At 41.2% G+C, this 24,515-nt stretch overlaps 2 protein-coding genes across 2 annotated transcripts in view; both read right to left on the bottom strand.

Annotated features, from left to right (window-relative positions):
• Positions 1 to 24,515, bottom strand: part of LOC128523972 (histone H2A-like) — a 70,737-nt gene that overhangs the window by 20,033 nt on the left and 26,189 nt on the right. The gene's annotated exons all lie outside the window — the stretch shown is intronic.
• Positions 3,453 to 3,839, bottom strand: LOC128524002 (histone H2A-like). Its single transcript, XM_053496266.1, has one exon. The coding sequence runs from the start codon at positions 3,837 to 3,839 to the stop codon at positions 3,453 to 3,455; it is 387 nt and encodes a 128-aa protein (XP_053352241.1).

Raw genomic sequence — 24,515 nt, 5'->3', positions numbered from 1 at the left:
ACGACTCACTGTGTTGTCACTGAATCTGACAACACAGCGTACAGCCAGACGACCAACACCAATGAGCCACATCACATCACATCCCTCATGGTCTCACTTATTTACTTTGTTTGCACATTTTTGCAAAATGAAATGACCTGGGCGTAATATTAGACAGTAACTTGTTCTTTGAAAATCATATTTCCAATATCACAAAAACAGCCTTTTTCCATCTTAGAAATATCGCCAAACTTAGGAGCATCTTATCCGTATCTGATGCAGAAAAGCTAGTTCATGCATTCATGACCTCCAGACTAGACTATTGTAATGCATTACTAGGTGGTTGTCCTGCATCCTCAATAAACAAGCTTCAGTTAGTCCAAAATGCAGCCGCCAGGGTTCTCACTAGATCCAGAAAATATGATCATATAACACCTATATTATCATCCCTGCACTGGCTACCTGTTTAGTTTAGAATTAATTACAAAATAGTATTACTTACATACAAGGCTTTAAATGGTTTAGCTCCCACATACCTAACCAGTCTTCTGATATGCTATAATCCACCACGCCCCTTAAGATCACAAAACTCCGGACTTCTTGTAATTCCCAGAATTTCAAAATCTACAAAAGGGGGTAGGGCTTTTTCATATTTAGCTCCAAAACTTTGGAATAGCCTTCCAGACAGTGTTCGGGGCTCAGACACAGTTTCCCAGTTTAAAAGTAGACTCAAGACGCATCTTTTTAATCTGGCATACGCGTAACTCATCCCATAACCTCATACTCCAGTACATCTATCCTGAATGGCAACTACGCTAATTCTCTCCATCTGTTCTGTACTTTTCTACCCATCCCGAGGTATCTGGAGATTGTACCAGCTTTAGTAGACAAAGGCCAACCCTGCGAGGATCCTGAGGCATCCAGAGAAGGACCAGCTCCAGCTGAATTCTGCCTTATTATGGTTGGAGCTACACATCCTGCTCCTGTGCTCCCAGTAATCCAGATCCCATCTGCCCTCTGCACCTACTGACTCATCCCTATGTTGAACTGGACTTCATGTTAATTTAAAGAATTTCTGTTATATTGTACTGTACTTTCAGCTGCATAACACACATGGTGTTATATCATCTCTATCTGTTATTACCCAGATGAGGATGGGTTCCCTGTTGAGTCTGGTTCCTCTCAAGGTTTCTTCCTATTGCCATCTCAGGGAGTGTTTCCTTACCACTGTTGCCGTCACCCTTGGCTTGCTCATCAGAGAAATTTCATTCATTCATCTCGTTATTATCTAGACACATTTTTCTCACACATACACAAATTATTATTATTATTTTATTATTATTTTATTTTTTTATATATATATATATATATATATATTTTTTTTTTTTTTTATTTTATTATTTTTTTATTTTATTTTATTATTATTATTTTTAATGAATTTCTTTCATCTTTGTGAAGCTGCTTTGAGACAATGACCATTGTTAAAAGCGCTATATAAATAAAATAGCGTATAGCGTAAGTAAAAGAGCGATTTTAGCGATTTTGTACAGTATGTGTAGTAGGAGGTCAGGGGTAGCTCAGTGGTTAAGGCACTAGACTACGGTTCGGAAGATCCCAGGTTCAAACCCCACAACCACTAAGTTGCCACTGTTGGGCCCTTGAGCGCGGCCCTTAACGCTCAACTGCTCAGATGTGTAATGAGATAAAAATGTAAGACGCTCTGGATAAGAGCGTCTGCCAAATGCCTAAATGTAGTAGAAGAAGTTAATTCCCATTCTAAACTAGTGTTCGACATTCAGAAGGGTTAGACGATCCTCCATTGGCTCATATTGATTTTTTTACGAGTTCTGTGATTTCATGCTATTAAAGGAAGTCTTTGAGAAACTACATATAATACAACTTGAAAGCAGTGCCCTGTGCTTTTAGATAAAATTATTTTTAGTGATATCAAAAAAGTTTAGAATGTCAATGTCATGTTGATAAGATTTATTCAGTATTTATGATGACAAACGCCATTGTCATACTTAGATAGTATATTACAGTAAAATGCTCAAACACACATACTGTCAAACAACATGGCATTTAGAAGGACACAGACAAATTAATAATGTGTTTTAACTACTTTACATACTTAAGGCTTGAGATCAGAAAAGAAACATAATTATACATAATATCAGACAATTCAGTATCAAAACCAGTTAATGTGAAGCTAAACATTTATATTTCCATTAAAAAAATAAAACAAAAACCTGGATTGTCCACAGATAATTATACACATACACAAGCATGCTGCCAAAAGTTGCAATAATGTTCTAATGTATATGTTTTGGCCAAAAAGATGTATACACACCTTGCATGAATAGCTTAATATTAGGTTTATTCCTATATTTTTTATTCCTATTATCCTTAATTTTTTCCCCCTCTTGCACATGATTATTTTACATTGAATCAAAGAGTCATCTGCAGTACTCTGGTGTTCTGAAAATCACATTTCACAATTCACTTGAGAACTCCTGAGTTTTGGAATAACTTGTAAACATTTACAATAAATGTATTGCTGTAAATTAAATGTTACGATAAATTGTGTAAGGTTTGACTGCAATCATTATACATATGAAGATATGTACAAACCCAACCCCATAAGAAAATAGAGAAACATGCCGACTTTTTTGCCGTCTGTCATTGGTTCCAACGCGTTACGTCACTCCGTGACGTAACGAGGCTTCACTTTTATTGGCTGCTCTTCTCCCACCGACTTGGTTTGAAACTCCCTCATTATCTTTATGCAAAACCGAGCGCGCATTGCATTCATCGAATTTTATTTACAAGGGTATACATTGCTTTGTACAGATACATCTTAAAATGATTACATTTATGATGCAACGTTAAAACATGATAGCAAATTTCATGCACATTTCCTTTTTTACCATAGTTTTACTTTTTATTCTTATTCCAAAAGCCCCAAGGGGGTTTAGTCATTTTATTTCCCACATGATCTACAGTATTAAATCTTTACATGTATTCATTCCATACAAGTCTCCAAATAAACATTTCTGTGCAACAGCTCAAAATATTACTGTCTGCCAATCACAACTCTCACATGAGCAACTTTATAGTGTCCCCCGGACTGGAGAACATTGGTTCCACTCTTAAATAAAATTTCCGATCTCATGTTCTTAATTAGAATCCTGCCAAGTTAGATAAAACATTCCCATTTAACTGAAACAATTTAATTAACTGAACTGATACTGTGGAATTACTGATGCTAGTAGTTACACACATTATATAGAAGAGATCTGAAATGAACAACTCTCTTTTTTCAGGTAACCTCTTATTATAAAATATTTATAATTCCAATTCATTCACGTATTGCAACTGTTTCTGAACTGATCAGGAAAAAGCACTTTTAAAGGAAAAATGGGTGGCTCTTAAAAGAGCCTTTGGACACTGACAAAACGCAGTATGGTGTAAAATTACTTGGTCTTGGCCGGCTTCTCGGTCTTCTTGGGCAGAAGCACAGCCGGGATGTTGGGCAGCACACCACCCTGAGCGATAGTCACTCCGCCGAGCAGTTTGTTCAGCTCCTCATCGTTACGCACGGCGAGCTGCAGGTGCCGGGGAATGATACGGGTCTTCTTGTTGTCGCGGGCGGCGTTACCAGCCAACTCCAGAATCTCAGCAGTCAGATACTCCAGCACAGCGGCCAAGTAGACCGGAGCGCCGGCACCAACGCGCTCAGCGTAGTTTCCTTTACGGAGGAGCCTGTGGACTCGGCCCACGGGGAACTGCAGTCCAGCTCTAGATGAGCGAGTCTTGGCCTTGGCACGAGCCTTTCCACCGGTTTTGCCTCTTCCAGACATGATTCACTACGTTAACGTGTACGAACAGAAAGTGGTAGCAATCATTCTCTAGCGCTCTCTAATTTAGCCTAAACTGCTGCATTCTCATTGGCTACGATCGTTGTAATAAACCAACCAATCACTAACACGCCGTCGAATTCTCTCCAGGCCGCCCCTGTCTCATCACAAGATAACAGAAATAGTTTTGATGCTTTTTAAAAAAAATTTTTTTTTCATTGAGAAAAGACATAGGTGATTACAATGACAGTCACAATACACAACAATGTCTACAATGATCATTTCATTCAGAGAACAAAGGTTTAGAAAAAAAAAGTCAAACTTGCAAACGAAAATGAGGAGAGTGTGTCCCACACAACAGAATCTCCCAATGTTTTGTTTATAGTCCTTTGCTTTTTCAAACGCATTATTAAAAACCTTTTATACTTCCGGTTTACATGTGTCGTGTGTAAAAACCGGATAAAAACAGGTCGCACCGCTGTAAGAACTCTGGTCCGAACTGAAGGCGAGTCCTGTCAGTGAGCTCAATGTGTGAGCACTGGCCGAGCGCTGTGTGTAGGATATGAAACGGAGCTTGTTTTGGCCTGTGTAAAACACAGCTTAGGGGGACAGGTTGAGAGAGCCAGAGTGTGTGTGTGTCAGGTGTGGGGGGAGGTTTTGTTTATTTGTTAGCACTCATCTAAGAAATGTCCCTCACTATTCCATCCTATGATCACATGGTGGACCTTCAGTTAGTAAAGTGATTCACTGTTGCACGTGACTGTGTCCTGTTTATCACATGTTTTGAATTTCTTGTTGACATATGAAGCTTAACATCAAACTACAATCACAATATGATGAAAATGATAAAATATGTGTGAATACTTAATGTACTTACAGTGTTATTCTTCCAGTGAGGATGATGGTGGTGATGTCACAGATTATATCAACCAATTTCTCACAGTTTCCCCAAATGACAGGATGGACATTAGTTTTAGGGTAATTTACACAATGTTTAATTTTTTTAATGAAAAAGGAATATAAAAATTCTTATTAAAGGATTTGCTGAGAACAATAAGAACATAAAGCCATCTCCTGGACAACTGAAAAGTGAGCAGTCTTCCCCATGATTATGGTCGAGTATACTGAACTAGACAGAGAGAGACAGAGACAGACACACTGTATTTGAAATGAAATATTTGATTTATTGTAGATTCATTACAACTGAAGTAAAATATTTTCTTTTTCCCTTGGACCTTATGAAAATTTAAAAAATCAGAGTATAACTTAAAAAAAAAAAAATAAATCCACACAATATTCTTCTTTCTTCATTCACATTGTTACGGCGACTCATTATACTTCCGGTTTTCGAATGTCTTGGCGGTTAGCTGGTGATAGTTTGTACCTAAGCTCGGTTTTTCTTTGCGTGTTGTTTTTATTTGACGGCGCTATGTGTTGGTTACTACTTCTTCGCCCAGTTAGAGTTGTTGGACTTACAGTACCTCCAATTTACGGTGTCGAGTGGTGGTTAGTATCCCCGAGGGTCTACATTAACAGAGTGAGAATTTGTTTAGAAACACTAGTTAGCAGCGGGAGCTAGTATTTATATTTATGTTTGGTTAGTTAGTGTAGTTAGTAGGCATCCTACGCCAGATTTTGTTTTTGTTTTGTTTATTAGATTAAATTGACTGCCACGTAAAAGTTAGAAGGCGTTTTGTTTTATTTATTTCTTAGCTTTAAGCTCCGCTCATGGCTCCCATCATTGAATTTGCAGTTTAAATATTTATGTAAATATGATTTCCTTCTTCATCTAAACTTTTGGTTCCCACTGTAACTATGGAGCAATTGGGTTTATTGTTATGCATTACTTACTAAAGTTTACGGACGCTCATCGCAAGTCTCGAGTTTGCAGAGTAACAATTAAATAGGAAACAGTACCACTTGGATAAAAAACACTTATGTACTGGTTACAACATTGATTAGCTCCTCAAGCTCTTTACATCTCTGGTGCAAAAACACGTTCATCATCCAAACTGCAAACACAGCTTCCCCAAAGCCCTTTTTAAGTTTTTGCCATTTTATTCTGTCTGCTGATGTATATGGCCACTTTAGCCATACCTAAGATTAAATTGATCAGATGACACTTCAACCTTTTTTTTTCGTCTCACTGATTGGTGGAGAGACGGAGTGACGGATAGAGGTTACGCGATGCAGACGCTGCTAATCGGTAATTCAAACAGTAACACAGGATGAGCAGATAATTCAAATTTATCTCAGTTCTTTTCTAAAGATTTCTCGTTGTGGCCGATATAAACTCGTGCGTTAGCCTTCATCATTCATTGTCTGTGTGCTTGTGTTTCCATCTAAACATGTTGTGTTTCCGGTGTTGTGTTCCATGTTGTATGTGTTTCACCATAATTTGCAATAAATTCTTTAAAAATCCTACAATGTGATTTTCTAGATTTTTTTTCTTATTTTATCTCTCATAGTTGAGGTAAACCTATGAAAAAATTTACAGGCCTCTCTCATCTTTTTAAGTGGGAGAACTTGCACAATTGGTGGCTGACTAAATACTTTTTTGTGCCACTGTATATATACCATAACCATAACCATAACAAATGCAGCTTCTGTTTGTATAACACATTGTATTTGTTTATTGTAAACGGGCCACTATGTACTTCTGATTAGATCCTAACTGCATTTCATTGGCTCTGTTCATATACTCTGCACATTGACAAAGTTAATTCTAATCTAATCTAATTTACTGTAAATCACATTTCACCCAGATAGCACACACACGTCGCGGAGACGTCTATGCGACGTCGTCTTTTTCACCTGGCAGATGTCTAAGAGAGGGCATTTGCTCATCTGGCAGCTGTCACAGAGACGTCCGTGCCAGATGTTAGAACGACGCTTAGCCTACGTATTTAAGACGTAAATGAATTAAAACATCCCTGATCCGCTCTTTAAACGATGTTAATCAGATGTTCATTATCCGCCAAAAGGTCTGATTCATGTCGGATAGACGTTGTTTTGTTAAAACACCCCCCCCCCCCCATTATTTTAATTAAATACCCTCTGTTAATTATAATTAACCATGGTCAACAGAACTCTGTGAAGGAAGGAAGCATAAGACAAACAGGATAAAACGGAGATTTTTTCATCATTTTTTCAGCAGCAACTCACAAATGAGGTCCCAATTTGAAAAGATGTAAAAAACATAAAACACCACAAATAAGTATTACAGTTTTTTCTGATTGCTTAAGCACATTTTTTTGTAACTATTGGCTATTTTTGCAAAACTCTACACACAAATAAGAAAACCTTTCACCCAATTATCAAAACATTGTAGTTCTCTTGCAAAAGCAAACAAAGCTAGATTAACTCTTCACACCTTCGTAAAAATGGTGTTTTCGTATCAAACAGTACACACAAGCCATCATCTACTAAGCACACGATGCGCCAAGTGCACACTGATGGTATGAATACAAAACACATCTGGCTTTTGCTTTCTCTGTGTACAGATGTCAATTTGAGGTCATACTTTTGTCGTAGTGTCATGTAAACATACAAGGATCCAAACTTCAAGTATTGGTGTTTATTCACACTCATCAAAACCAAGACAAATCAGAACACAAAATAGTAATTTTACAAAAAAAAAAGGGAAAAAAAAGACAATCAGCCTACATCATGTCCTCTTTCTGGGTCCGGCCACAAAATTTCATCCACAGAAAATATCTCCTTGAATGCCGTATCCTGGCCTGACATGATGCCTGGTCAATATCTCCACATGCCTCCTCCATTGCCTGTTAAAGGGCTACCTGTTGATGAGGATGACGGTCGTACACTTTCCAGCGCCAGGCAGAGAAGAACTCCTCGATGGGATTTAAGAATGGAGAGTATGGAGGAAGGTTGAGTGCCATGAAGGATGGGTGGTCTTTAAACCAGTTGACCAAAGCAGCCCTATTTTTGCATGTATGGTACTGTTGTGTTCCTCATTAGAGTACGGCAGTGCTACAAAGTACTTACCGATTCTCATTTCGAAATGTCCTAATGATGCTTGCCACAGTGTAGCGGCTCAAATTAGGCTGAACCCGTTGGCCAGCTTCCCTCAGGGTCATCCCATGGTTGATGACATGGTCCACTATTGTAGCTCTTATGTCATCAGTTATTCTATTTCTTACTCTTCTTACCCTTTCTCTTTCCCCTCCTCGTCCTCTTCTTGCTCATACTTGTCCTCTTCCTCTAACTTCCTCTAACCCTCTCGCTTCTTCACCTCCACTCTTACTGCTCCTTCCATTCTACTCCACATACACAGCTTACCTGTGGCTTATTTATAGTGCTTAGGCTGATTGCACAATGAACTAATTATCTAAAACAGTTTTCACATGTGACAGTGTGCCAGACAGTTGGCAAAATAGTGTTAATGATAGCCATACATGTGTATAATTTTGCTAGGAGTGTGTTGAAAATTTGGTAATTGAGTGTAAGCAGTGAGTTGTGTTTAAAGTTCTGCAAAAAGAGTGCTGTGCAGTGAATTGTTCCTACAGTTTTGCAAAGTGTGTGTTACAAAATTGCAAACTGAGTGCAAAGCAGTCTTTGTGCTTTTAGTTTTGCAAACTCAGTGAGTGGTTTTGCTATAAGTATTACAGTTTTTACAGACACTAGGACACATTTCTCAATACTAAGGTCACTTTTGCAAAACTCTTCACACAGTGAGCACAACAGAAGTCTATGTGGGCTAAACTGAGGATCAATTATCATTGTTTTGGCACAAAATGCATTCAATGACAACATCTCTCAAATTTCATGAATTCTTTTCTCACTCAGACACAACAGCTGCCAAAAATCTTTGTACGTACAGGACACTTTGCACGTGCTTACATACTGTTTTCAAAACTGTTACTGAAATGTTCAAAACAATAACATAATGCAAAACTGAATGAGACAGCAATATTCAACAGCAATATTCAAATTCAAATCAAATTGAAATTTTATTTGTCACATACACAGTCATACACAGTACGATATGCAGTGAAATGCTTAGACAACTGCTCGTGACCTAAGAATAGAAGAATAGGAATAGGAAATAAATATGAAAATTAAAATAAAGGGTAAATTTAACTAGGAAAGAGTAAAAATAAATAAAAATACAAATAAAAGTTAAAAAGAAAAATAACTGTATAAAGAATAAGAATAAAAATAAAAATAAATCAAAATACAAATAAAAGTTAAAAATAAAATAACTGTAAACAAAAATACACAATATAGAAAATATATGGAGAATATATGAAGAAATGTAGAACAATAAGAGCAGCGAAATAAATGGTAATAAAAGAATGGTAATGTCCATGGTTGTGCAATCCACATATTAAAAGTGACTTATGCAGTGCAAATATGCTTAAAGTGATTTATTTAAAGTGACTTGTGATGGAGCACACATCTCTTATTCCTATTATTTCTTATGTATAAGCTTTTACTATTCTTTTCTTTTAAGGTCACTGGCAATCGTATAAGCATTTCACTGCATATCGTACTGTGTATGACTGTGTATGTGACAAATAAAATTTTAATTTGATTTCAATTTGATTTCAATTCAATTCAATTCAATTTTATTTGTATAGCGTTTTAGCAATTATCATTGCCGCAAAGCAGCTTTACACAATCAAAAGAATTATTTAAGTTTGTATGAAATGTAAATTTGTATGAATCAAAATGGTCAGTTTGTCCCTGGTGAGCAAGCCGAGGGTGACAGTGGCAAGGAAAAACTCCCTGAGATGGTAATAGGAAGAAACCTTGAGAGGAACCAGACTCAACAGAGAACCCATCCTCATCTGGGTGAAACAGAAAGCAGTAAATGATCTGCATTTATACAGTGTGTAGGGTGGGAGGCAGTTCAGCTATAATAGCTGATGTTAATTGATGTTAATATGGAGTCCAGGTAGTTATTGAAGACCCAGGTAGTAAGAAGTTCCAGTCCTGAACTATCGAACTGTCAAGTCCCCAGAGAAACAGTTGCCAACATCAGTCAAGGCCAGAACCATTTTCTAGGTAGAGAGAATCATCCCCAGACACCAGACGCATCCCAGAGAGACACACGGGGCATCCATGTGACGAGATCTTCAGCCAGAAGCGGGGCACCAGGATGGGTCAGACAGGTCCGGAGGGCAGAGGGAGTCTGGATCACTGGCAGCTCAGGAACGACATGTGTAGCTCGACAGAGAGAGAGAAAGAGTGAAAGGGGGAGACAGGAGGAGAGAGGAAAAAGAAAGAGGGGGGAAGAGAAGAAGAGGAGAGATGGCAGTTAGGTATGGTCACAGTCACACAATGTATAATGTGAATGTATATTAACTGTAGAGTGCAAGCAGAGACTCCGGCAGGACTAACTATGACAGCATAACTAAAAGGGAGAGCCAGAAGGAAACACAAACATGAGGGGGAACTGAGATGTAAAGCAAACAATCACCTCACCATCAGCAAACCTGAGTGATCAATGAGAGTGAGGAAGACAGCATCCAACCATACCAGTTCACCATAATACTCTTTTTATGGCAAATCTAGTTATAAAAATGCTTGGCTAAATAAATAGGTTTTTAGCCTGGACTTAAACACTGAGACTGTGTCCGAGTCCCGAACACTATTTGGAAGACTATTCCATAATTTTGGGGCTTTGTAAGAAAAAGCTCTGCCCCCAGCTGTATTTTTCATAATACGCGGTACTGACAAGCAGCCTGCATCCTTTGATCGAAGTAGGCGCGGCTGATCGTAAGACACTAGCAGTTCGCTCAGGTACTGCGGCGCGAGACCATTTAATGCTTTATATGTCAAGAGTAGTATTTTAAAATCAATGCGAAATTTCACAGGGAGCCAATGCAGTGAAGATAAGATAGGGGTGATGTGCTCATATCTTCTGGTTCTGGTGAGGACTCTCGCTGCTGCATTCTGGACTAGCTGAAGCTTATTTATGCATCTAGCTGAACAACCAGACAGTAAGGCATTACAATAGTCCAACCTAGAGGTGATAAAAGCATGATCTAGTTTTTCTGCATCGTTTAGTGACAATAAATTTCTTATCCTGGCAATATTTCTGAGGTGAAAGAATGCTATCCTGGTAATATTATCTAGATGAGCTTCAAATGAAAGGCTGGAATCAATAGTCACACCAAGGTCTTTCACTGCTGCATTTGATGGAACAGAAAGGCCATCTAAAGTTACGGTGTGATCTAAAATTTTACTCCTAGCTGTATGCGGTCCTATGACTAGAACTTCTGTCTTATACGGATTTAGCAGAAGGAAGTTAATTAGCATCCAATTTCTTATGTCCTGCACACATTGCTCAATTTTAGTAAGCTGTTTTTTCTCATCAGGTTTTGCTGAGACATATAACTGTGTATCGTCAGCATAACAATGAAAACTGATACCATGCTTACGGATTATGTTGCTCAGAGGAAGCATGTAAAGGGAAAAAAGCAGTGGATCTAAAACTGAACCCTGCAGAATGCCAAACTCCACTAGAGAACATGCAGAATAATCACTATTTAAGTCTACATACTACATAGATAGGATCTGAGCCAGGAGAGGGCTGTACCCTTAATTCCTACTACATTTTCTAATCTGTGAGGAAGAATAGCGTGATCAACAAGCTGTCAAAAGCTGCACTGAGGTCGAGTAATACAAGCATAGTTACACAACCCTGATCAGAGGCCACTAGGATGTCATTTACTACTTTAACGAGTGCTGTCTCTGTACTGTGATGAGGCCTAAATCCTGACTGATACAGTTCATGTATGCCATTTCTATGTAGATATGAGCATAGCTGCTCCGCTACTATCTTCTCCAGAATCTTAGAGATAAAGGGGAGGTTTGATATTGGCCTGTAACTGGACAGCTGACAGGGGTCTAGGTCAGGTTTCTTAATTATTGTTTTTTAAAGATTTTGGAACATAACCAATGCTGAGTGAAGAATTAATTATTCTCAACAGGGGTTCTGTTATTGCTGGTACTATCTGTTTAAGAAAATGTGTCGGTACAGGATCTAATATACAGGTTGATGAATTTGCAGACGAGATTCTAGGTTCTGATCAGACATGGCTAGATTAATATCTGCATCAATTACATTTTTCGGTTTCAAAACCTCAATTTTATGCCTAATATTTACAATTTTATTATTAAAAAAGTTCATGAAGTCCTCACTATTGCATGATGTTGTTGTGGAGATTTCTGCAGTCTTATTTCTGGTTAATTTGGCTACAGCATTAAATAAAAATCTAGGATTATTTTTGTTATTTTCTATAAGAGTGGAGAGATATGTTGATCTAGCTACACTAAGAGCTTTTTTATAGTTCAGGATGCTCTCCTTCCATGCTATTTGAAATACTAACAATTTAGTTTGACGCCATTTACGTTCTAATTTCCGAGCGGTCTGTTTTAAAGTGCGCGTGTGATAGTTATACCAGGGTTTAACGTTCAAGGTATAGCGAAATGTCGACTCTAAATATTCAGTCGCCTGATCGAGTTCTGTGGGGTCAGATGGTGATCTAATTGAAGTTGGGAACTCTGGGAGATTACTGATAAAACTCTGTTTGGTAGTTGATGTGAATGTACATTTCATACGGTAGCGCGGTGCTGTGCGTACATTATTACTGTGACACACTTGAATTGAGACAAGATAGTGATCTGAGATAACTTCAGATAGTGGAATTGTGAATAAGTTTCTTATACTTAATCCGAATAATGTTATTAAATCTAAAGTGTGACCTGCTTTATGAGTGGGTCCTTCTACACACTGATTTACTCCTACTGAGTCCAGTATGGATTTGATTTGATTTGATGACTACGAAATGTAGTTGTGCAGTGGCCACTAGTGTAAACAAATGTCCAGAATGTCCAGTGCGTGTGTAAAAACCGTATGTGTGGGTCAGTACTGTGTGGTGGTGTGATTGTGATTGAGAGACGGTATTGCCTGCGGGAAGAAGCTCCTCCTCAGTCTCTCTGTGTTGGCCTTCAGGGAGCGGAATCGCTTTCCAGACCTCAACAGAAAGAACAGCCAATTGTTGGGATGGCTGAGGTCCTTCACGATCTTCCTGGCCTTGGTCCAGCACCGCTTGCTGTAGATTGAGTGCAGGTCAGGAAGCTCTGTGCGGATGGTGCGCTCAGCTGATCGCAGAACCCTCTGTAGAGCTCGTCTGTCCTGTATGGTGCTGTTCCCGAACCAGGTTGAAATGCTCTCTATGGTGCAGGAGTAAAAGTTCCTGAGCACCTTGGAGGGCAGTCGGAAGTCTCTCAAGCGTCTGAGGTGGTAGAGACGGTGTCGGGCCTTTTTCACCATGGTGTTGATGTGACAGGACCATGACAGGTCCTGCGTGATGTAAACATCGAGGTATTTGAAGCTGTCCACTCTCTCCACTTGGCTCTCGTTGGTGACGGGGGTCTGGTAGTTCCTCTCCTGCTTGGTGCTGAAGTCCACTATCAACTCCTTTGTCTTACTGACGTTTAGAAGGAGGTTGTTCCTCTGGCACCAGTTCTCCAGATTCCTAATCTCCTTCAGGTAGGCCGTCTCGTTGTTATCAGAGATCAGGCCCACCACAACGGTGTCGTCAGCAAACTTAATGATGGTGATGGAGCTGGTAGTGGCCACACAGTTGTATGTGTACAAAGAGTACAGCAGGGGGCTCAGAACACACCCCTGGGGGGCTCCAGTGCTGAGAGTGATGGAGGCTGAGACGTGTCCACCTATCCTTACTGCTTGTGGTCTGCCAGTTAGGAAGTTGGAGATCCACTGACACATAGATGAGCTGAGTCCCAGGTGCTCCAGCTTGGTGGTGAGTGTGGAGGGAATTATGGTATTAAATGCAGAGCTGTAGTCGATGAAGAGCATTTTAACATAATTCCCCCTTCTAGTGTCCAAGTGAGTAAGTGATGTGTGGAGGAGATGAGAGATGGCATCATCTGTGGAACGATTTGGACGGTAAGCGAACTGTAGTGGGTCCAGTGTGTCAGGTAGTGAAGAAATTATGAAGTCTCTGACCAGGCGTTCAAAGCACTTCATCACTACTGAGGTGAGGGCTACAGGGCGATAGTCATTGAGAGAAGCAGGATGAGGTTTCTTCGGGACAGGAACAATGATGGACTCTCTAAGGCATGTGAGGATCACCGACTGAGATAAAGAGATGTTGAATATCTCAGTGAACACAGGTGCTAGCTGGTCTGCACAGGCACTGAGGATCTGGCCTAAGATGCCATCTGGTCCTGCTGCTTTCCTGGTGTTCACTCTCTTGAAGGCTCTCCTCACGTCATGCTCGGTGATGATGAACACATTTCCGGTGCTGGCAGTGTCTTCCTGTCTGCAGCCGTTAGCGCCGCTAGCATTAGCATCGCTAGCATCTTTAGCTGCAGCCTTGAAGGGGGCATAGAAAGTGTTCAGCTCGTCTGCCAAAGTCACGTCCGCGTTCGTTATACTGGATGTTGCTGCTTTATAATCAGTAATTGTCCTTAGTCCCTGCCACAGGCTCCTAGAGTCACTCTGTTGGAGTTGTGACTATAGTTTCCTCCCGTAGCGCTGCTTTGCCTCTTTCACCGCCTTCCGGACGCTGTATGACGCAGCCTTGTATGGTTCCATGTCCCCCGACGCGAGTCCCGTGTTGTAGGCAGCGGTGCGAGATCTCAGAGCGTCGCGGATGGTTTTATCCACCCACGGCTTCTGGTTGGGAAACGTTCTAATAGTCTTTTTCTCCACGGTATCATCCGCTAGTTTCCCGATGAATCCCACAACCCCTACTGTAAACACGCTGACATCATCGGAGCTGTTCCTGAACATGTCTCAGTCTGCGTCATCGAGTGCGTCCTGTAATGCGGCCACCGATTGGTCCGTCCAGCACGCGACCTCTCTCTGAACCGGAACTTCCTGTTTCAGCCGTTGTTTGTATTTTGGCATGAGGAAGATGGCGGCGTGGTCGGATTTACTAAACGGAGGGCGAGATTGGGCCTTGTGCCAATATTTTATTGAAACATATTTTAAATCTAAAAATGCAGTTTAACCGGCCACAGCTGATTCTCATTGTAGATGAACATCTACACCGGTGTTACTCTTTCAATTTCATTACAAACGGAGACAACTGCTGAATAGGTTTGTATTGTGATGTGAACATGGACCCTGCCAGAAATAGAGAAGTGGCTGAAAGAGGAAGAAGAGTGGCTGGGAGGGGGCGAGGAATACGTATGCGTGGTGGAAGAAGAATAAGAGGAAGATCAAGAGCTGTAGTCTCAGATGAGATCAGAGCTACTGTAATTGATCATGTAGTAAATCATGGTCTCCCAATTAAAAAAGGCTGATCAGGGAGTGCAGCCAAATCTGCAACGCTCTACAGTGGCATATCTTGTTAGAGTTTTCCGGCAAACCAACAGATAACTTGTATTCTGCAAGGGGCATTTGACTCAGTTGCACATTTCAGAAGTAAAAAAAACTTTTGTGTAATTGTTTTTGCATTTCTGCTTAGGACTTAACGTTTACCTCACACAGGGGGGAAGGGAAAGAATTTTGGAATTACTTAGTGCAGAAAAAAAATAAATAAAAATAAACAACATAAAATATTAACGAATTCTGCATCATGTCTGATTCATTCCAGTAACATATATTGCAATTATAACAGAGATGTGTCCCTATTTTACACAAGAAAACACTGTGTAATGCTACATGTTAGTGTTTTTTAGGTCATTGTTTTGTGGGTGACAAAGTGTGTTTGTCGGCTGTCGACCTTTGCTAGTGTTCAGGAAGAATGAGTTTATTTGAGACCTGAATAAAGTGTTTTGCTAGTTGTAGTGCATTTTGAATGTAAAATGAACTGCTTTGCCAGGGTGAAATTCAGGTAGGAGAATTGTGTGAAGAGTTTTGCAAAAGTGATCTAAGTATTGAGAAATGTGTCCTAGCGTCTGTAAAAAACTGTAATAGTTTTAGAAATTGTGCTATAAGAATCACAGTTAGGGTTTAAGCCATCAGAAAAAAACTGTAATCATAGAAAAAAAATTATACACCAACAGAAACGTTTTGTACTTTATAACTGTTCGTTATTCAATTCAATTCAATTCAATTTTATTTGTATAGCGCTTTTAGCAATTTCCATTGCCGCAAAGCAGCTTTACATAGTCAAAAGAATTATTTAAGTTTGTATGAAATGTGAATTTGTATGAATCAAAATGGTCAGTTTGTCCCTGGTGAGCAAGCCGAGGGCGACAGTGGCAAGGAAAAACTCCCTGAGATGGTAATAGGAAGAAACCTTGAGAGGAACCAGACTCAACAGGGAACCCATCCTCATTTGGGTGAAACAGAAAGCAGTAAATAATCTGCATTTATACAGTGTGTAGGGTGGGAGCCAGTTCAGCTATAATAGCTGATGTTAATTGATGTTAATATGGAGTCCAGGTAGTTATTGAAGACCCAGGTAGACTTGTAAGAAGTTCCAGTCATGAACTATCGAACTGTCAAGTCCCCAGAGAAACAGTTGCCAACACCAGTCAAGGCCAGAACCATTTTCTAGGTAGAGAGAATCATTCCCAGACACCAGACGCATCCCAGACAGACACACGGGGCATCCATGTGACGAGATCTTCAGCCAGAAGTGGGGCACCAGGATGGGTCAGACAGGTCCGGAGGGCAGAGGGAGTCTGGATCACTGGCAGCTCAGGAACGACATGTGTAGCTCGACAGAGAGAGAGAGAAAGAGTGAAAGGGGGGGACAGGAGGAGAGAGGAAAAAGAAAGAGGAGGGAAAGAGAAGAAGAGGAGAGATGGCAGTTAGGTATGGTCACAGTCACACAAAGTATAATGTGAATGTATATTAACTGTAGAGTGCAAGCAGAGACTCCGGCAGGACTAACTATGACAGCATACTAAAAGGGAGAGCCAGAAGGAAACACAAACATGAGGGCTTCCTGACATGTAAAGCAAACAATCACCTCACCGTCAGCAAACCTGAGTGATCAATGAGAGTGAGGAAGACAGCATCCAAACATACCAGTTCACCATAATACTCTACGTCCATGATCTGCTCCTTTACCTATGGCAAATCTATTTATAAAACCGCTTGGCTAAATAAATAGGTTTTTAGCCTGGACTTAAACACTGAGACTGTGTCTGAGTCCCGAACACTATTTGGAAGACTATTCCATAACTTTGGGGCTTTGTAAGAAAAAGCTCTGCCCCCAGCTGTATTTTTCATAATACGCGGTACTGACAAGCAGCCTGCATCCTTTGATCGAAGTAGGCGTGGCGGATCGTAAGCAGTTCCACACTAGCAGTTCGTTTAGGTACTGCGGCGCGAGACCAATTAATGCTTTATATGTCAAGAGTAGTATTTTAAAATCAATGCGAAATTTCACAGGGAGCCAATGGAGTGAAGATAAGATAGGGGTCATGTGCTCATATCTTCTGGTTCTGGTGAGGACTCTCGCTGCTGCATTCTGGACTAGCTGAAGCTTATTTATGTATCTAGCTGAACAACCAGACAGTAAGGCATTACAATAGTCCAACCTAGAGGTGATAAAAGCATGAACTAGTTTTTCTGCGTCGTTTAGCGACAATAAATTTCTTATTCTGGCAATATTTCTGAGGTGAAAGAATGCTATCCTGGTAATATTATCTACATGTGCTTCAAATGAAAGGCTGGAATCAATAATCACACCAAGGTCTTTCACTGTTGCATTTGATGGAACAGAAAGGCCATCTAAAGTTACGGTGTGATCTAAAATTTTACTCCTAGCTGTATGCGGTCCTATGACTAGAACTTCTGTCTTATTCGGATTTAGCAGAAGGAAGTTAATTAGCATCCAATTTCTTATGTCCTGCACACATTGCTCAATTTTAGTAAGCTGTTTTTTCTCATCAGGTTTTGCTGAGACATATAACTGTGTATCGTCAGCATAACAATGAAAACTAATACCATGCTTACGAATTATGTTGCCCAGAGGAAGCATGTAAAGGGAAAAAAGCAGTGGACCTAAAACTGAACCCTGCGGAACGCCAAACTCCACTAGAGAACATGCAGAATAATCACCATTTAAGTCTACATACTGATAACGATGGGTCAGATAGGATCTGAGCCAGGAGAGGGCTGTACCCTTAATTCCCACTACATTTTCTAATCTGTGAAGAAGAATAGCGTGATCAACAGTGTCAAAAGCTGCACTGAGGTCAAGTAATACAAGCATAGTTACACAACCCTGATCAGAGGCCAATAGAATGTCATTTACTACTTTAACGAGCGCTGTCTCTGTACTGTGATGAGGCCTGAATCCTGACTGATACAGTTCATGTATGCCATTTCTATGTATATATGAGCATAGCTGCTCCGCTACTATCTTTTCCAGGATCTTAGAGATAAAGGGGAGGTTTGATATTGGTCTGTAACTGGACAGCTGACAGGGGTCGAGGTCAGGTTTCTTAATTATTGAAGTTATGACTTTTAAATATGACGGTTAGAGACGGTTGGTCAGGAAACTCCTGAAGTCAGATGCAGACAGATGCAGACACTTTTTACTCACAAACTGCTGTGAAAAAAATACAGAGATAGATTCAATTAACATTCATGATACTTAATTTAGCAAATGAACAATATTTATACTTTGTTCCTCTCGCTTCACAACTCATGAGAACAGACCGAAACCAGAACCGAACCGCAGATTAAGCACGCGCATATAACCGTCTGTATTTTAAGTGTGATTAAAAATACAAGAAATAGCTTAAACCAAAATAACGTGACTAAACATCACTAAACAGCAGGTGACATTTATGTTCAGTATTTCGTTTCTATTTAGAAAGATGGGAATTAATTCCTGCTTACCTTTTCCACACGCCCGCCAAACGTTTGTCTTCTCAACATACTCTTCACTCTTCTTCTTGGGATTCCAAGATGGCGCCGGTGAGGTCGGCTGCCGTCACGATTGCTCCGACCAGATTTTCTTTGTTTTTGTTCTTTAAGTTAGTTTTTACCGTTTTAAAACCAGTCAAATTACCACCATGGAGTACATTAGTTATGATAGAGACACTCTTGTTTCTATTGATATACAATGTACTCACAATTCGACGTTTTTAACTCCGGATCCGAGCTGGCCGAGTGAGATCCTGAGGGAAAACAAAGGACGCGACGCGAAGTGGCGGCCTCGAGGGAAACGAGCCGGCGTCAGGAACAGGCTGAGAGCCCGTGCACACCGCACACCTCTGCCTAGCATCCTGCTCGCCAACGTCCAGTCACTGGAAAACAAGCTCAATGACCTCAGGGCCAGGATAAAGTTCCAGAGAGACATTCGGGACTGCAATCTCCTCTGCTTCACCGAGACATGGCTGAACCCAGCGGTGCCGGACCACGCCATCCAGCCGGCCGATTTCTTCTCGGTTCACCGCATGGACAGGACGCGAGACTCGGGGAAGTCAAGGGGAGGCAGTGTGTGTTTAATGGTGAACAGCAGCTGGTACAGCAGCTGGTGCAACAGCGCGAGCATTGTTCCTCTCACACGCTCCTGCACACCAAATCTGGAGCTACTGTCCATCATGTGTCGTCCTTTTTACCTTCCTCGGGAGTTTACATCGGTCATAATCAGCGCCATTTATATTCCACCACAAGCGGACACGGACACTGCTTTATGCGAGCTGCATGAGGCACTTACACATCAACAAACACAACACCGGGACGCTGCGCTTATTGTGGCGGGGGACTTTAACAGTGCCAACCTCAAACGTGCAGCGCCAAACTTTTATCAGCACATCACCTGCCCCACCAGGGGCGAAAGGACACTGGATCATTGCTACACCACAGTCAAGGACGATTACAAGGCACAATCTCGCCCTCCGTTTGGTAAATCCGACCACGCCGCCATCTTCCTCATGCCAAAATACAAACAAAGGCTGAAACAGGAAGTTCCGGTTCAGAGGGAGGTCACGCGCTGGACGGACCAATCGGTGGCCGCGTACAGGACGCACTCGATGACGCAGACTGGGACATGTTCAGAAACAGCTCCGATGGTGACGTCAGCGTGTTTACGGAAGCGGTTGTGGGATTCATCGGGAAACTAGCGGACGATACCGTAGAAAAAAAGACTATTAAAACGTTTCCCAACCAGAAGCCGTGGGTGGATAAAACCATCCGCGACGCTCTGAAATCTCGCACCGCTGCCTACAACACGGGACTCGCGTCGGGGGACATCGAATCATACAAGGCTGCGTCATATAGCGTCCGGAAGGCGGTGAAAGAGGCAAAGCAGCGCTACGGGAGGAAACTATAGTCACAACTCCAACAGAGTGACTCTAGGAGCCTGTGGCAGGGATTAAGGACAATAACGGATTATAAAGCACCAACATCCGGTATGACGAACGCAGACGTGTCTCTGGCAGACGAGCTGAACACTTTCTATGCTCGCTTCGAGGCTGCAGCTAAAGACACTAGCGATGCTAATGCTAGCGGCGCTAATGGCTGCAGACAGGAAGTCACTGCCAGCACCGGAAGCACGTTCATCATCACCGAGCACGACGTGAGGAGAGCCTTCAAGAGAGTGAACACCAGGAAAGCAGCAGGACCAGACGGCATCTCAGGCCGTATTCTCAAAGCCTGCGCAGACCAGCTAGCACCTGTGTTCACTGAGATATTCAACATCTCTTTATCTCAGTTGGTGATCCCCACATGCTTCAAAGAGTCTATTATTGTTCCTGTCCCAAAGACACCTCATCCTGCTTCCCTCAATGATTATTGCCCTGTAGCCCTCACTTCAGTAGTGATGAAGTGCTTTGAACGCCTGGTCAGAGACTTCATCATTTCTTCACTACCAGACACACTGGACCCACTACAGTTTGCATACCGTCCAAACCGTTCCACGGACGATGCAATCTCACATCTCCTCCATACATCTCTCACTCACCTGGACACTCGGAGGGGGAATTATGTGAAAATGCTCTTCATCGACTACAGCTCTGCATTTAATACCATAATTCCCTCCACACTCACCACCAAGCTGGAGCACCTGGGACTCAGCTCATCCATGTGTCAGTGTATCTCCAATTTTCTGACTGGCAGACCACAGACAGTAAGGATGGGCAGCCATGTCTCAGCCTCCATCACTCTCAGTACTGGAGCCCCCCAGGGTTGTGTTCTGAGCCCCCTGCTGTACTCTCTGTACACCTCTGACTGCGTGGCCACTACCAACTCCACCACCGTCATCAAGTTTGCTGACGACACTGTCGTGGTGGGCCTGATCACCAACAACGATGAGACGGCCTACCTGGAGGAGGTTGGAAATCTGGAGAACTGATGCCAGAGAAACAATCTCCTCCTGAACGTCAGCAAGACAAAGGAGCTGATAGTGGACTTCAGTACAAAGCAGGTGAGGAACTACCAGACTCCCATCATCAACAGGAGCCCAGTGGAGAGAGTGGACAGCTTCAGATACCTCGGTGTTCACATCACGCAGGACCTGACATGGTCCTGTCACATCAACACCGTGGTAAAAAAGGCCCGGCAGCGTCTGTACCACCTCAGACGCTTGAGAGACATTAGACTGCCCTCCAAGGTGCTCAGGAATTTCTACTCCTGCACTATAGAGAGCATCCTGACGGGAAACATCACGACCTGGTTCGGGAACAGCACCATGCAGGACAGACAAGCTCTACAGAGGGTGGTGCGATCAGCTGAGCGCATCATCCGCATCGAGCTCCCTGACCTGCACTCAATCTACACCAAGCGGTGCTGGACCAAGGCCAGGAAGGTCGTGAAGGACCTCAGCCATCCCAACAATGGACTGTTTACTCTGTTGCGGTCTGGGAAGCGATTCCGCTCCCTGAGGGCCAACACAGAGAGACTGAGGAGGAGCTTCTTCCTGCAGGCGAAAAGGTCTCTCAACCACACCACTAGGCAAAACTAACACAATATTTTCACAATTCTCACAATCAATCAATCAATCTTTATACATCCATGGACACTATGGACAACTCCACGCACATCACATCTACACTCCATGTTTACGTTTACATTCTGGACCATTGCACAAAGTCACTTTAATAACCATTGCACAAAGTCACTTTTTCTATGCATACTTGCACACATTTCTTTGGAGTTTAACGGCATCCGTAAGTGTTGCACTACCGCCACCTTCTGGTTGATTCTCCTTTGGTGTTTCTATTTCCAGATTATTTATATATATATATTTCCCGTCCACATACCAGCAAATTTTGGATGATAAAGATACGTTGTATAGACGTCGTATAGATTTAAAGACGATGTATCATTTAACAGCTTAAACAGGCGATCTACAGATGATCAAAATACGACTATAAAAAAACGAATGCGATGTTTACCAGATGATACGCTCTTTAGCAGAGTCTTTAGTCTCTGTGACGTATCTGCGTCTGAACCTGTATCTGGGTAATGAATTAGTAAACCACTTTTTAGAAAGTTATCTGCACTCGTTACTCATTATTAATTGTAATTGCAGTAATTGTTGTATAGTTATATACTCCTAATTATAAGTTAAAAAAACTAAACACATCAACACAGTTGCTAAAAATGTTTATGCAGTATTGGGGGGACGGAGGTCAGATTCTAGGCAATCATTGTTTAACTATCATTAAAATATTTCTTATCTTGGAATTATTATTTTATTAAAAGATTAAAGCTGCCAGGTTTTTGAGTATAATAATCCTGGTAGTTAAAAACTTAAAATAGAGTTTTTTCTCACTCACTCATCGACTGTACCCCATTGTCCTGTATTCAGGGTTGCCTGGAGCCTATCCTAGAGGTTGGGTAAAGAGACTGGATGGGGTGCCAATCCAACGCAGGGTGCACACACACATACACACACACAAACTCCCACAAACTCATTCATACACTATGGGCACTATGGATGTACGACTATGGGAGGAAACCCACCATGCACGGGGGGAACATGCAAACGCCAACCACACAGACCCCAGTGGGAATCGAATCTGGACCCTGTAAGTGGAAGAAGAAAACGCTAACCGCTAAGCCACGAGCGGCCTAAATTTGATTAGTAACCAAAATGAATATTGAAATATTTTTTTAAAATGTCTAATCACAACTGTTTCATTGGAACAACCTGTTGAGGGTGAATTATGAATAGTTTTAGCCAGAAAAATTACACACAGTAGGTCATTCCCATGAAATGCATGATGTGAAGATAAAAACACCGAAATGATATTCTATGCAATGTGGTTAAAGATTGAATAATAATAATAATAATAATAATAATAATTATTATTATTATTATTATTATTATTATTATAACTTAAACTAGTTTTCAAATTTAGAACAATATTAGCACAGAAAACATTCTATATGACATTTAATAATCAGGATAGTGCCCTATTTTATTCACTTTATTCATCTTCTATACTCACTCACTCCACCGCCTGTGAGGTATTTGGAGGAAAGTAACTAAGCATAGGAAGAACATGCAGACAGCGTGTATTCAGATCTGAGGTGGGAATCGAACCCTGGTCCCCACAGTGCCTAACCCATGCAAGTATAACAGTGTTAAATTTCCCCAAAGCAAAATAGCATGTTAAATTCATTATCTCTTCTCAAAAAGAGGATAACACTACACAAACTCATGGCAAATGTAAAAGGCAGATTATTCTGCTGCGTGAATTCAATACAAACAGAAAAATAGGTTTATATAGTGTAAATACCATTCGACTTTTCACTCATGTTGTTAGTAATACATTTTTTTAAACAATTACCTTTCACCTTTTAAAACATTTTTGTAAAGATTGAATACAAAATGTTGACAGAAATGTTAACAGATGGAAAAGGTGCATTGAAAAGCAAGGAGATTATATGGAGCTTCTCAAGGATGGTGTGCTTCATGTTGTTTCAGTGGGAAAGAGAGCAGATACAAACTGCTGACTCGAGATTCAGACTGTGTTCCATAAGGAGAGAAAAAGAGACATTTAAACTGACAGTACAAGTGTTTGTGTGTGTGTGTGTGTGTGTGTGTGTGTGTGTGTGTGTGTGTGTGTGTGTATGCGTATGTGTGTGAGAGAGAGAGAGAGTCAGCAGAGTGAGCAGCAAAAACATTTTATTATATTTTAATAAACTATATGTTTCAAGTAGAGTATAAAGAGAAGGATGATACCAAATTAAAGCTAAACAACCTGAGGACTCACTGGACAAAAAAGAAAAGAAAAAAAACAGCTTAGAACTTGGAGTGAATGCACTGTAAAATGAAATCACGAAGAGCTCTGTGTGCAATCAAGTAAAGATTCTACAGAATAAACATCATAATTAGAATCTGATGTAAAATATCAGATAGCGTCACTGGCCCTATGGTGCTGTACAGATGTGAGGTTTGGGGTCCACCCAGTACACACGACTACACTCACTAGAACTACCAATTTGGTAGACATCTCCTCAAAGTTCAGAGAAAAACTGCAACCAACCCATGCAGGGCAGGATCGGGCCGATTCCCACTGATTATAGCCGTCCAAAAAACGAGCAGGAAAATTCTATAAACACTTTAAACTGAGTAAAGAATTGGAGTATGAAGCACTGAGACCCCGAGAGTTGCCAGCTGATAGAGAATGTTCCATACCAGCCTCTCCTTTAGTCTGCTTGTTGGGAGACCTAGATGGTGTTACTACAGAAGGTAACATAATCCACATGTCCTTCACCGCCTTATGCATCGCTAAGAAGACTGTCCTCATCAA

Source organism: Clarias gariepinus, chromosome 1 (assembly GCF_024256425.1).
Source record: "Clarias gariepinus isolate MV-2021 ecotype Netherlands chromosome 1, CGAR_prim_01v2, whole genome shotgun sequence".
Taxonomy (NCBI): domain Eukaryota; kingdom Metazoa; phylum Chordata; class Actinopteri; order Siluriformes; family Clariidae; genus Clarias; species Clarias gariepinus.
The sequence above is the reverse complement of the archived record's forward strand: the minus strand, read 5'-3'. Positions and strand labels throughout refer to the sequence as shown.

What these genes read in the sequence shown, in the direction of transcription:
- LOC128524002 (XM_053496266.1), bottom strand. Translation starts at nt 3,839, where the DNA reads ATGTCTGGAAGAGGCAAAACCGGTGGAAAGGCTCGTGCCAAGGCCAAG.